Below are 14,864 nucleotides of genomic sequence, written 5' to 3' on the forward strand. Positions count from 1 at the left end.
CACTCAGGTGTATAAAATCAGAGCCCAGGGCCACTGAGGTACACAGTGATGGAACAGACTGCCCCCCGACAGAGACGGCACACGTGTTAATCAGTGGCCAGCCAGCCCTAGTCACAGTAAGCGCTCATTTATCAGTGGTGGCTGGGGTGTATTCAGAGTAGGAAGGTAGCGAGGCGTGGGTCTCCATTCTTAGGTTTGCACACCGTCACAGGAATTTCTGAGCACATACCTGTAAGTGTATAATAAGTTAAATACTATGTACCAGGTATATTATGAAACACTGAAGTTTTTTATAAGGAGAATTTTTTCTCCAGCAAGTATCTTGCCCCCCCCCCCAGGGGTTAATACACCCTGTTTCAGAGAAACTTAAGTTAGTGGCATCATTAAATGATGCATGGAGGTGTGGGTTTTAGAAAGCTGACATGGGGGGGCGGTGCCTGGGTGGCTCAGTCGGTTAAGTGTCCAGCTCTTGATCTCAGCTCAGGTCTTGATCTCAGGGTCGTTGAGTTCAAACCCCATATTGGGCTCCATGCTGGGCAAGGAACCTACTTTAAAAAAACAAAACGGACATAGGACCATGTTTGAAATGCTACATTTTGCTAAATTTTATTTCTGTCAGTCACCCACTTCAGGTTGACCCAATGTATTACGGAGGAAAATGAGAAACCAAAGGAGCCCCTTGGATCATAGGGCAAGGGGAGCAGTGACTGAGAGGCACGGACCCAAGGACTGTAGCTCTGGGTAGGAGGTGGCAACATATTTGCTGTGTGACTTTGGAAAGTTGCTTAATTTCTCTGAGTGTCACTTTCCTCCCTCTTCAGTGGGCTTGTTGTGAAAGTTCACTGAAAGTACACTGGTTACATGTCCGTACATAGAACGGTGCCCGGTGTGCCGCAGGAATGCCTCCTATGCGCCTGGTGCCTTGTGGGAGATACCGTGCTCAGCCTTGGCACTAATCCAGGGAGGTAGGTGTTTTATGTGTGACGAGCCTGAGAAATTCAGCGTCTTGGTCGGCAATTCAAATTTGGGTCTGAGTCTGAAGCTCTGAGCTTTCCATGCCCTCGTGCTTGCTGGCCCAGTGAGAGTGCCTGGTCCAGAGTGTGTGCTCAGCATCTGTTTCTTACAGGAATGACCAAGGCAAGTGGGAGAAAATGCTGGTGAGTCCTTCGGGAGAGGATTCAGTCCTTGTCTTTGCTGGGGGAAGCATCACGTGACCAGCATTTCCCTCAGGGCTGGGCACCCATCCTGCCCGGAGCCCAATCTTCTGCTGCTTCCCTGGGTCAGGAGCTGGCTCCCCGGGTCAGTTTGACCACACGTAGGCCTTGGATCCTTCTCTGGCTGTTGTGGAGAGGGCTGTGGGCCTGGTTAGTGATGATCAGAGTTGCAGCCCTACTGAGCGATGGAGCTGGGATGTGGCTAAGCTCCAGGATAGCACGCTGGTCTCTGCATCGGTGCTGGGTGCTGGGCATCTGGGGGCTGAGGAAGGTCCTTTCCCTCCACTTCTACTGCCTTTCTCCCGCTTCCCTCCCTTCCTCCACTTAGTTCACCTGTTCTCCAGTACCTTACATTCCTTCAATGGTTAATAATACTTTTCAGTCTTACTACTGAGGCTTAGAGGTAGATGCTTTCAGAAGCAAAGACTGGGTGAGCGAAGTCCGTTTGTCTTCTGAGAGATGCAGGTCTGTGTGTGTAGTGGACACAAGGGATGGACATGTTGACAGCAAGGCTGTGGCTAGAGAAATGGGGGAAGGTGAGTGAGAGAGATGTTTTCTCAGCTTTGTTGAGGGTGTCACCTGGCCAGGTTTGAGTTTTCTGTTTTATATGGAAATCGACACCTGTGCCATGCCAGGCGGGTAATCCGGCTCTGCCCTGTGCCATGCTGCCTGAAATGGACAGGATCCAGTGCCTCTCAGCCAGTTTAAAAAAGCCATTTATTAGCCTGAGGATCTTGTTAAATGCAGATCCTGATACAGTAGGCCCAGTGTGGGGCCTAAGATTCTGAATTTCTTTTCTTTCTTTTTTTTTAGGATTCATTTATTTAATTCGGAGCAAGAGAGTGGGTACGTGGGCTTGGGGGGAGGGGCAGAGGCGGAGGGAGAATCCTGAAGCAGCCTCCCCTCTGAGTGCGGAGCCCTACATGGGGCTCGATCTCCCCACCCCTACACCACGACCTGAGCCAAAACCAAGAGTCGGCTGCTTAACCGACTGAGCCATCCAAGATTCTGCATCTCTAAGAGATTCTCAGATGCTGGTGGGTTCCACGGTGCACACGGTGTTCCTTGTGGCAGCTGGGTTTCAGTGTGCCTGCCAAGTGTGATTAGTGGTTAATGCCAGTAGCACTGTGCCTTGAGTGCCAGGTGACCAGAGTTTTCCTCGAGAAGACACGTGGCTCCAATAGCCCCTCTGATAGAAAGGCTTTTCCAGAGTGTGCGTGTTACCCCAACTCTGCTGAGGACTGGCCTACATATTTCTAATAGGTATCCATGTGTCTGATTTGGCAGTACTTATATTTGTAGCCTCCTTATTCTTTTCTATTTTCTTTTTTCTCCTTAGTGATTCACCCATCACCTGTCATCACCAGTTCTTAGCACTCGGTTCACACGTTTATGCTTGAGTGTAAATCACTCGTAACTGACCTTCCTCCCAGGAAGGCTGCTGACTTTAGTGGAACTAAGTTGTGAACGTAAGGATCAAGGCTCAATTCAGCTGTGAGCTGGAGTTGGCAATCTTTAGGGACACCTGCCTGGTATCGATGTCACCAAGGCAGTGCCCAGCCGTGCCCTGAGGTGGCATCAGCTTTGCCCTGTCTTTTCAGTAGTGGACAAGAAGGAGGGAGAAGTGGTTATTTCAGACCGTCTAGCAGTGGCTCGTATCCATTGTAAGCACCCCACGTGTGTATAACTTCAAACTCACGCTTTGGCATTCCCAGGATCCTGTTGTGATCGTGCATGTCAGTTCAGTGGATGTTGGCTCTGATAATGTCACCTGAAGTTCTTGGTCCACAGTCCTTGCTAATGGTTACTAATCTCTCATTGTCACTTCACTGTGCTCAGGAAGCTGTGATATTCACACGAACTGTCTTCTTCCTCTCCCATCTCCCCTTCTTGATTTCCTAAGCAGGCACACCTGCCTTACTACATATCCTCCTTTTTTCTTCCTATTGACTAGTTTAAAAATTTTTTTTTCAATGAAACGTGAAGTTTTCATCTTTGGTGAAATAAATTTCTGCTTTAAATGTTCAGCATACGGTTTGAATGTTTATTCACCTCTTAAGCTAGTACCACTCAGAACTGGGAGTTGTGCAGAAACAGTGTAAAAGCCAGGTGAGTGCTTCTAAGGTTGGGAGGAATACAAGAGGGCCAGTCTTGTGGATGATCACTCGTCTGCCAGGGCCTCTGAAAAGTGAGAGGTCAAGTCAAAATTCAGCATCCGCCATTCTGCCAGTGCCATCGAAGATGGCTTTTCTTCCCCAGTGGCGATGTCAGAGGCAGTGCGTTGTTATGCGGGGGGAGGGTCAGGTATTGGCCTTCGAGTGTGGAATGTGTGACTTGGTCTCGTCCCCCGAAAGCTGGGTCTTGGTTTCCTTTTCTGCACCACCGCTCGAGTGCCCTGCTTTTGCCTACCTCACTCACGTGGTTGGTGGGAGTGGAGGGTGGTGCCGTGTTGGTGAGGGGAGTGCTTTGCAGGTGGTCGTGTGCTTCTAGAGGCAGGTGTTTGCCCCCGCGATCAGGGACAGATCGGGTGGTTTCTTTTTACACGCCAAGAACGGATTCTCCACAAAACGTAGAAGCTTAATTCTGAGTGTAGCACTAATTCCTTTTGTTTGTGAAGTAAAGTTATCCAGTAAAAGTACTTAACATCAAATAATTTTATGCTCTCAGGGTGGGTGTTAGCTCCATTTTATGGTTAGGAAATTGGGGTTTGCTGGGACCCCAGAGGTAGTTACTGTGCTAGTTCTTGGAACATAGTGCGTTCTTGGAATACAAAGACTGTGCTCACCCCGTTTCTGAGCCACTCACAAATCCCAGCCCAGCCCGCTTTCTGGCAGACATTTGGGAAAGAGGAATTAGAAGCTTTTTGAGACGCAAGGGTAGAGGAAGAAAACTTCTCTTGTGTCATCCATTGGCTGGGCTCACATTTGGGACTCCAAGGAAACCAAAATGACCTGACTGGGGCAGGTACTTACCGTTGGCCTCTTCCCAGAGGATGTCCTGAAGAAACTTCCCTAGCGCCTGGCCGTGCTCCTGGTACTGAGCCCCTGACAGCTTGATTCCGACATCAAAGGGAGCATTGAACTAGGAGGAGGGGTGGGAAAGATCCAGGAGGTGTCAGAGGTCACACCCTCCCAAACACACCACCCTCCCAGAGGAGGCCCTGGGCTCTCAGGCTTTCAGCATAGGGCGGGGAGGGAGGAGGGCCTGTGGCCCAGCAGGCAACACTGCGGGGGAGCCCAGCCAGCTTACTCTGCCTTCTAAGGTCTGTTCTTACTGCCCTTGCCATCTTGAGGGCACTTAGCTTGCACTCTTTCCTTACCTCTAGCGAGGTTGCTCATAGAAGCTGTGGGTCTCCCTAGGTTGTTCCCACTCCCCCTTGTAATTTTGGAAGACATAAGGTAGAGTTGCCAATGATAGAATTTCAGGATCTGGTAGGGAGACGGGGGGGGGGGCGGGCAGTGGGTTTCCCCAGTGTCATAGCACTAGCCTGGTGGTGGTCTCTGCCCTTCCACTGCCCCCAACCCCTCTCCCAGCTGTTCTTCCCTTCCTGAGCACAGGCCTTTCCTTGTCCCATGGAAAGTCAGACAAGAAGCTGAACTTTCCCTGGAAAGATGCTCTGAGCCAAGTGCTTTCTTCTTTCTGTGTCTCTGTCTCTTCCCTCCTACAGGGAGATCACCCCATTTCCCCTACTTCCTCAGCACTCTTGGAAATGATTTATTAAAGCTCAGAGCTTTGGGAAAATGGGGAAGAGCTCTCTTTGCAGCCACATCATGGTTTTCGCCCCTTGGGGGGCAGACAGTATTCTCTCTGTTCTTCCAGCAGCTGTCTTGGTACCTGGTACCTGTGTGCCGGTCACTACGATGCCTGAAGGAGTCACTGAAGGAATCTTGGCGCTGGCCGAGAGCCTTCAGTCGTTGGTCCTTCTGCCTCCTGCCCTCCTGACAGGAGGCCTGGAGAGGTTGAGGACCTGCCTGAGGCTTCAGAGGAGTGGTGGCCAGGGACTAGACTGCAGGACTCCCACTCATACGCCTGGGAAACTCTTCTGTCCTGGGCTGTGGCAGCATCTGGCCTGGAGCCCCTCCATCCGCCAGGCCTGACCAAGGCCTTGCCTCCATGCTGGGGACAGTCCCCTGGGCCTCCGCGCCTGGCGGGTGCCACTGTTGTTCCCATTTCATATGTGAGCAAACATGCTCTGAGAGGTTATGAAGAAAACGAATAGCTCCTTGTTCCCTTTCAAACATTTACCTTCTTCCTGGTCTCCATGGGGAAGGTGGAGGGAGTGGGGAATGACCTGGTTGGGTTCTGAGGGAGCTCCGGCCTTCTGGTTCCCTCCCATCAGCAGGTACTCCATATTCTCCCCTGCTGCGGCTAGTAGTCACGTGGCCCCTGCAGACTTCTTGGGAACCATGTGAGCCCCGATCTCGGGGCCTGCTGGCTGCTCCAGCACCCTGGAACTGGGTGGCAGGAGCAGGGGAGAGGTGGTCTGGCAACTCCTGAGGGGGAGGTTTGCTTCTGGGGGCTTAGAAAGGCCCATTTGGCTCCAGTGCTTCGTCCCTTCTGTTGGGGGTAGGGGAGTGTGGGGGAGGGGTAGGACTTGGTCTCAGAAGACTTCCAGCTCTGAAGGTTGATTTCAGGAGGAACACGTCTGGGGGAAGGTGGAGAGGTGGGACCCCAGTGCCGGAGGGGCTTAGGGAGTGTGTCCAGAGCCCTGCAGCCAGGGGGGCAGCCCTTCCCACCTCTGGCAGCCCCAGTGCCTCCCAGACAGTTCAGACTTTGGATTCTAATGGAGGTGGTGCAGGCCGTCTCCTCCAAGACCAGCCTTCATGGGAACTGGAAACTTCTGGTTGTCCCAGCCCTGCCTTGAGTCACCAAGCCACCAAAATCCCTTCCCTGTCTGAAACTGAGAGCTAGCCTGGCTGGGGTGAGTGCCGGCCGGCTGGGGCTGGCAGTCTCACCAGGCAATTCCCTGGTTTTCATTCGAGGATTTGCAGGAGTGGAATGGGAATGTGGTGGGGTTGGGGATCTCACATGTGGTGTGGAGGAAGCATCTGAGAACACCCCTAGGTTCTGATAAGCATCTGAGACAGCGTGGGTTGGGAGTTCATCCTTGATAGAAGAGGCTGGTGGGTAGTGGGGGAGGCCAAGGCAGGACGCACTTCAGCTTCTCAGACCAGCAGAGACAAGTGGGGGTGCTCTTGGGCCACGGTGTGTGCTCTGTTTGCCAGGCCAGTGAAGGGAAGGCGGGCTCGGGAGCTGGAGTCAGCCCTGACCTTGGGGCCCACCTCTGCCCCACACTGGCTGTGGTACCTCGGGCACGTGAGTTCATCTGTCTGAACTTCTGTTCCTCGTTTATAAAATGAGGGCAATAATGTCAGACCTACTTACCTCCTAGGTTGTTGGTGTGTGTTACGGGGAAGACAATTTGTAACGCAATCTCGGTCAGTGGGCACGAGCAGTAGTGGTCCCCGTTATTCCGTGCTACCCCAGGGCAATCCTGGTGTACCCGCAGGGAGACATCTGTCGCCTGAATGTCAGAGCCATTCCCTGGGCCAGCCTTCCAGGAAATCCCTTCACTCCCTCTCTGGCCTAATCTCCCCCTTTATTTCCAGACGTTCTCCTTGCCCCATGCAAGATTTGTTTGGAGCCCAAACAAGCCCAATTGGTCCTGTCTTCGTCTACAGATGGGGATGGTGAGTGGCCGCCAGAGACTGGGTAGCGGAACCTGGCCTGTCCAGGGGGCCGTCTGGGTCCGCTCCCGCCGCGGGTAAGGTCGGAAAGGCCCCTGGGCCAACCAGACAGTTTTCTGTGGGGAAACATCTTCAGTCTGTGACCAGCTGATTATTCCTCGCTGTCTGTCTCTTGGCACCATGTTTGCTGACTCTCTTGAAATCACCTGGTGTTGGCTAGCACCCCTCTTCCCCTCTGCTCATGGCTCCTTGTCCTGTCCCATTCTGTTGTAGCAAAGTTACTTCTCAGACCTTTGCCTCTTGATGGGAAAAGACCTGGTAGAGCCCAGTTAGGATCAACTCTTTTCATACTGTTTTACATTTCTTAAGTTGTCGCTCTAGTGGATCCCTGTTCCTAGCCTGCCCTCCTCCTCCCCTAACCCCTTCACGGCCACAGAAACATAAACCTGCAGAGGAACCAACCCGGATCTCCAGCTCATCCTCTGCCCCTTCCACTTGACTTGTGTCTTCTGGGCGGGGCGAGCCTTCCAGAGCTCGGGGCTGCAGTTTGGCTGGCGGCTTCTTGGACTCCTTTCTCTGCTGGAAAGAGGTATTTATTCTCTTAGGGCCCTATACATGGAGAAGCCCTTATACATGGAGAAGCAGAGTGAGGTGTGAACCTCTGGTCAGACCCACAGTCGTCCTGTGTGCTCTCAGAGAAAGCTGAAGCCCAGAGAGTTTGAGCCACTGCCCGGGTCACACAGCTGGCTGCTACGTGGCAAGGCTGGAACAAGATACCCCAGCCTGAGTGTGGGGCTTTGTGGGAGACGTTTTACCTGGACTTTCTGGTGTTCAGGGCTCAGGAAGCTGGAGCCCGCCATGGCCAAGTCCATCCAGAGCACACTGAAGAGCAGCAGGCTGCAGAGGGTCCCCAGGGAGGGCATGGTGTCCGATGGGCCTGGAGGAGAGAGGGTCTCCAGGCTGTGTGCCTTCCCATCTCGCCCTGTGCCCCAGACCTCGCCCGGGTAGGAGCCCAGCAGACAGGGTGAGGGGACTTGGACCTGGGATGTCACTGCTGAAAGAAGCTCTTCCCACCCCTGCTAGAGGGGCTCCCTCTGCCCACCTCCCCCAGGTAGCGAATTGAAGGATATGTGCCCCCTATTCCCAGGCTGTGCGGGAGTGGGACTCCCCATATTTGTCCCAGGCCCCCAGCAGCTTGTGCCAGGTTTCTTAATGAAGGCTCATGAAGCTGAACCAGCAGGGTCCCCAGGGTATATGGGGATTTGGGTGGGGCTCCAGCTGTCTCTGAGCAGCTGGACTGCCCCATGTTGTGCAGCGCCCCCCCCCCCTTGTTCGGATGGGCCTGTGAATGACCAGCAGTCAGAGCAAGTTAAACCCATGAACCCACGTACGAAGAGTAAAGAGAGTGCTTACCTGGGGTTCCTGGTGGAGGTGGTGCCCAGTGGCTGGCTGGGCCTTATGTAGGAAGCCCTGTGTTTGTTTTAAACTAGCAGCTCCATCCTGACTTCTCGCGGCTGCTTTACATTCCTCGGGAGCTAAAAATGCTTGTGTGCTCTGGGTAGAAATCAACAGTGGAGGTCAAAAGCCCAGAGAGATTGCTGGGTTGGCTCGGGCAGTGCAGCTGCTCCAGCGGTCCCCAGGGCGCCCCCCCCCCCGGGTTCAGGTGGGAGGGAGAGGAGTGGCTGGGGGGTAGCTGGGCCAGCTTTGCTGCTCCCTGCTGCTCTGCTTACTCCCCCTTCTGAAACTCCCTTCCTTCCTGGGTAGAATGAGGGGATGGTCGCTAGATGTGGAAGAGCTTTTCCAGCCCTGCCACACTGTTCTCTGTGAGCTGTGTTGCTCTGGCTCCCACAAACCTCTGGAGATCACGGGGAGTCTGGCTCCTGTAATTCTCCTGCTGCCCCAACCAGGGCCATCCCGTGATACAGATGAGGAGTCTGCTGGGAGAGGCGGCAGCTCGACTCCTGACCTGTCCTCTCTGAGGAGCAGGGGTGGGGATCGTTTCTGGCAGTGGCTATGCCCGTCATTTCTTCTGGGGATGCTTGCTGAGTCGGCTCGGCTTGGTGTCCCTAACGCACGTGTTGGCTTGCCTCCCCTTCCCCCAGCCGGGTGCCCAGAGGGAGCAGACGACCTGGTGGCAGAGAGGCTGTGGCCCAGGACTGGTACAGGAGACTACTCCTAAGTTGACGGGCCCCAGTCCAGTCACCAGGAATCCGTCTTGTGCCAAAGCTGCTCCCCAGAGTGGTTTCGAGGGATGACCTGAGGTGATGGGTGTGAGAATCCTTTATAACCTCTGAGGTCGCCTGCACATGACAACCCCTTGTGTTCTGGGCCTGCAGGATGGCAAGCATGTGCCACGGTCACATGTTCTCGAAGGGGAGTTCATTAACATCGTGGGGGATGCCTTACCTGCCTGGAGAGCTTCATCTAATGGGATGCCCAGGCAGTGACTGCTGACGCTGAATGAGTTGTCTACCCAGAGATTCTAGCGTTCCTGGGAGGAACTCCCTTCAAGCTGAAGCTTAGGAAGGGCTCCTTGAAAGAGGAAGGTGGGGGAGATGGAAGGGAGGGCGCCCCTGCAGGCAGTGGTAGGAGTGAAGGTGAACAGAAGGTGTGGGCGTAGAGCGTTTGGGGCAATGATAGGAAAGCTGGTTGCCTTGGATGAGGGTGTCAATGGGGGAGGTCATCAGGAAGGGCCTAGAAGGCAATTCAGGGTCAGGTTTATGCACAGCCTTGAAGGCTGCTAGCCCAAGCAGTTTGGGCTTTATCTGCAGGAGGGAGGCCCCTGAAGGTTCTTGAACAGAGGAGTGACGGAACTGTAGAATACAAGAGTTGGAAAGACCCTGAAGAGCTGGGAAGCTGACTCTTGATTTCACTGGAAGGAGCCCTCAACACCAAAAAGGCCTTGCTGTCCTCAAAGCCACGCAGGCTTCAGTGGCAGTGCTGGCCCCAGGCTCCTGGCTGCTAGGTCAGTGCCTTCCCTGATAGACCATCCCAGTTCCACAGCAAACATGCTATTCCAGGAACACCCGTTTGCTCTGTGGGGTGGGATTGGGGCAGGGGAGCCAGTTAGGATATCGAGGCAGTAGACAGCTGACCATCAAATGATCAGACACCCGACTTAAAGGGGGGCACTGGACCCTTGTTGAGACTCAAGGGACAGTAGAGGGGCTGGACTAAAGCCCCTTAGAAGAGGGTGGGGGACTAAGGACCTCTTGCTGGAAAGCATCTCGCCAGCCCATCGCGGGGGCTGGAATTCCTCCTTTAGCCCCAGCAGAATGCAAGGGTGTCACCAGGAGACCTTTACCCTTGTTGGCCACCTGAGCTTAGACGTCTTGGCTCACGGGGGTGGAGAAATAGGGAATTCTCTGAGAAACTTGCAGCTTTTTCAGAGCCCCTCCTCCCAAAGCAAAACAAAACAAAAACCTCCCCCCACAGGCTAACTATGGTGACCAGGTGCCTGCTGAGCCACGAAGCCTTTACTTAATCCTGACCCTGGAGGCTTCTGGCGGGAGCTGCCAGTGTTGATCTTAGATAAGGCCACCAGCCAGCAAACATCCCTGCTCGGTCTGTTATCTTTGCGGAACAGAGAGGTGGCCAGTGTGTTGGAAATGACCCTAACCACATACCACCGAGTCGAGGCTGGTCGGGGGAGGAAGGAACATCTGATGGATGCCAGAGCCGTTGAGGAAGGAGCCAGGTGGCACCCAGAACTTTCCTCACTGCCCACTCACAGTTGTGGGAGTGAGGGCACGCGCGGGGTGGGGAGCGCACGCACATCGGAACCAAGAGGAGTTTGGAGGAAGGAGGTGTGACTTGGGGGAAAGGACTGACTTTCCCAGGCTCATTTTCCTCCTCATTCCTTTCAAGTGTGGGTAATACCAAGGCTGGTTTGGCACCTCCCTGCCCTGTGTCTTTCTCAGAACTCAGCGGGTGCTTGGTGCACATGCTTCCTCTGGGTTGCTTGCTGGTTGGTGATTTCCTTCCCATTACAGTGGCCCCCTTGAGGGCCCGCCTTAAGAATGGACGAGAAGCACTCATCATCTCTGAATTAATGGCTGTATGTAAACGGTGTCTGAGAACAAATTACCTTCATACACTTTCTATTATCATTTCTCCTGATAATTGGCTTTGATAGCACTGTTTTCATCAAATGGCCAGCCCTCAGTCTGAATGAGGCAGATTTTGGGGTTGTAGAAAGAGGTTTTTATTTTTCGGTGATAGGGTTGCAGATAGGGTTTTTTTTGGTGGGGTTTCTTTTTTGTTCTGGCTTCTGTAACTTTTGGATCGGCATTGTTTAACAGAAATATCACGCCAGCCTCAAGGAGCCTCATAAGTAATTTTAAATTTCCTAGGAGTCCCATTAAAAAATGTAAAATCAGGTGAAATCAATTTTAATACACTTTAATATATCCAAAATATCAGTTTGACATGTAATCAATACAAAAATGATTAATGAGATACTAGACACTGGTTTTCTTTTTACTAAATTCAAAATTCAGGGCACCTTAAATTTTCCAGCACAACTCAGGTCACACGAGCCACACACATGGTCAGTAGCTGCACGTGGCTCGCAGCTGCTGCACCGGACAGCGCAGTTCTAGATAATCGCGGGTGCATTTTGCAGCTGGTACAACCTGCGGCATGCTCTCTTTCACGCCTCCTGCTATCCAAGCTGTGTCTTTCCCACGAGGCTTCCTGTTCTCCTGCCATCTTGGGGCTGGGGCCTCGACAATTAGTCTCTTTCCTGTCTTCAGTCTTTGTCTACAACAGCGTCTGCTCTCAGCCTAAAAATATGCCTTGGTCTCTAATCCTGGAAAGGCCTGTTTGGCACTGGTCCCCCTTCCCTTCACCCTACCTAACCTCTAGGCACAACTTCTTTCCCTTTCCTTGTATCCTCTTCCTTACTGTGCACTGGCCCCTCAAAACTCGAGTACACTCCCATCTCCACCACGGTCCTACAGCCGTTCTCCCCGCATTGCGAGCAGTGTAGCTTTAGTCTAGGGACACCGAGAGCCATGGGATCTCAGAGTGAGGACTTTGTAAGACCTTCTGTTGTTGACTGCTGGGTGCAGGCCTGTGTCGGGCTGCCTGATCCTCTAATTCTGATCTCATAGCTCTGGAGTGTGGCCCCAGAATCTGAATTTTTAAGTTTTAATTTAAATTCCAGTTAACATACAGAGTAATATTCTTTTCAGGTGTACAATATAGAGATTCAGCACTTCCATACACCACCTGGCACTCATCCCAGGCACCCTCCTTAATCCCCATCACCTATTCCACCCATCCCCCCCACCTCCCCTCTGCTAACCATCAGTTTGTTCTTTGTAGTTACGAATCTCTTTCTTGCTTTGTCACTCTCACTTTCCCCTCTTTGCTCATTTGTTTCTTAAATTCCACGTATGAGTGAGATCATATGGTATTTGTCTTTCTCTGCCTTATTTTGCTTAACATTATACTCTTGAGCTCTTTGCATGTCATGGTAAATGGCAAGATTTCGTTCTTATTTATGGCTGAGTAATATTCCATTACACACACGCGTGTGTGCGCACACACACACACATCTTCATTCATTAGTGGATACTTGGGCTGTTGGCATAATTAGGCTATTGTAGACAATGCTGCTATAAACATCAGGGTGCACATTTTTCTCTGAATTAGTATTTTTGTATCCTTTGGGTAAATACCCAGTAGTGCAATTGCTGGATCATAGGATATTTCTATTTTTAACTTTCTGAGGAAGGACGATACTATTTTCCACAGTGGCTGCACCAGTTTGCATTCCCACTAACAGTGCAAGAGGGTTCCCCTTTATCCGCATCCTGGCCAACGCCTGTTGTTTCCTGTGTTGTTGATGTAGCCATTCTGACCGGTGCGAGGTGATAGCTCCTTGTGGTTTTGATTTACATTTGATGGTAAGTGATGGTGAACATCTCAGGTGTCTATTGACCATATGTATGTCTTCTTTGGAAAGATGTCTGTTCATGTCTTGTGCCCATTTTCATTTGTTTTTTGGGTGTTGAGTTTATAAGTTCTTTTTTAAAAAATGAATATGAGAGCGAGTGAGTGAGCACAGGCAGGCGAGCGCAGGCAGAGGGAGAGGGAGAAGCAGGCTCCCCATGGAACAGGGAGCCCGATGCAGGACTCGATCCCAGGACTCTGGGATCATGACCTGAGGTGAAGGCAGATGCTTAACTGACTGAGCTACCCAGGTGCCCTGTGTTTATAAGTTCTTTATACAGGGTGCCTGGGTGGCTGTTGGTTAAGCAGCCGACTCTTGATTTCAGCTCAGGTCGTATCTCTGGGTCCTGAGATCAAGCCCTGCATTGGGCTCCACACTCAGCAGGGAGTCTGCTTCAGGATTCTCTCTCCCTCTGCACCCCCTGCCCCACCACTGGCTTGTACTTTCTCTCTAAATAAATCAATCTTAAAAATAAGTTCTTAATATATTTTAGATACTGATCCTTTAGCAGTTATGTCATTTGCAGATATCTTCTCCCATTCCCTAGGTTGCCTTTTAGTTCCTTCACTGTGCAGAAACTTTTTATTTTGGTGTAGTACCAGTAGTTTTTTGTTTCCCTTGCCTCAGGAGACATATCTAGAAAGAAGTTGCTATGGCCAATGTCAGAGAAATTACTACCTGTGTTCTCTTCTAGAGTGTTTATAGTTTCAGGTCTCACATTTAATCCATTTTGAATGTATTTTTGTGTATGGTGTAAGAAAGTGGTCCAGTTTCATTATTTTGCATGTTGCTGTCCAGTTTTCCCAACACCATTTGTGGAAGAGACATTCCTTTTCATTCTGGATATTCTTTCCTGCTTTGCTGAAGATTAATTGACCATATAATTGTGGGTTCATTTCTGGGTTTTCTTCCAGTTTGTTGGCATATAGTTTTTCATAATATTCTCTTATAATTGTATTTCTGTGGTGTTGGTTATTTCTCCTCTCTCATTTGTAATATATTTTTAAAAGATTTTATTTATTTATTTGACAGAGATAGAGACAGCCAGCGAGAGAGGGAACACAAGCAGGGGGAGTGGGAGAGGAAGAAGCAGGCTCACATCAGAGGAGCCCGATGTGGGGCTCGATCCCACAACGCCGGGATCACGCCCTGAGCCAAAGGCAGACGCTTAACCGCTGTGCCACCCAGGCGCCCCTCATTTGTGATATTTTTAATTGGGGCCTTTTTTTTTTTTTTGGTAAGTCTGGCTAGAAGTTTATCAATTTTATTATTTTTTTCAGTGAACCACCTCCTGGTTTCATTGATCTGTTTTGTTTTTTTAGTTTATCACTTATTTCTGCTCTTTGTTATTCCCTTCCTACTGCTGGCTTTAGGCATCATTTGTTCTTTTTCTAGCTCCTTTAGGTGTAAGGTTAGGTTGTTTGAGATTTTTCTTGCTTCTTGAGGTAGGCCTGTACTGCTATATTCTTACCTCGTAGGACTGCTTTTGCTGCATTCCAAAGGTTTTGGACCATTGTGTTTTCATTTGTTTCCATGTATTTAATTTCTCCTTTGATTTGCTGGTGGACCCGTTCATTGTTTAGTAGCATATTATTTACCCTCCAAGTATTTATGGTCTTTCCAGATTTTTTCTTGTGGTTGACTTCTAGTTTCATAGTGCTGTGGCTTTTATTTGTTAAGGCCTGTTTTGTGACCTAGAATGTGATCTCGTGTGGGGAATGATCCACGTGCACTTGAAAAGAATGTGTATTCTGCTGTTTTAGGATGGAATGTTCTGAATATATCTGCTAAGTCCATCTGGTCTGTGTGTTACCCATTGTTTCCTTGTTTATTTTCTGTTTAGGTGATCTGTCCATTTTGGTAAATGGGGTATTAAAGTCTCCTACTGTATTATCAGTTAGTTCGTTTATTTGTTTTATATATTTAGGTGCTCCCATGTTTGGTGCATAAATATTTACAATTGTTACATATTCTTGTTGGATTGTCCCCTTTATTAGTATGTAG

At 50.8% G+C, this 14,864-nt stretch overlaps 1 protein-coding gene across 5 annotated transcripts; it reads right to left on the minus strand.

The window, feature by feature from the left end:
- Positions 1-126: 126 nt before the first annotated feature.
- GHRL (ghrelin and obestatin prepropeptide) lies at positions 127-8,648 on the minus strand. 5 transcript variants are annotated; one of them, XM_034657154.1, is made up of 5 exons: positions 8,315-8,648; positions 7,717-7,838; positions 7,364-7,477; positions 4,187-4,295; positions 127-229 (listed from the first exon to the last, which is right to left on the minus strand). In XM_034657154.1, exons 2-5 carry the CDS (start codon positions 7,822-7,824, stop codon positions 153-155), a joined length of 408 nt encoding a protein of 135 aa, XP_034513045.1. In that variant the 5' UTR covers positions 7,825-7,838; positions 8,315-8,648; the 3' UTR covers positions 127-152.
- Between the last annotated feature and the right edge of the window lie 6,216 nt (positions 8,649-14,864).

This window comes from Ailuropoda melanoleuca, chromosome 4, assembly GCF_002007445.2.
Source record: "Ailuropoda melanoleuca isolate Jingjing chromosome 4, ASM200744v2, whole genome shotgun sequence".
NCBI classification, from domain to species: Eukaryota; Metazoa; Chordata; class Mammalia; order Carnivora; family Ursidae; genus Ailuropoda; species Ailuropoda melanoleuca.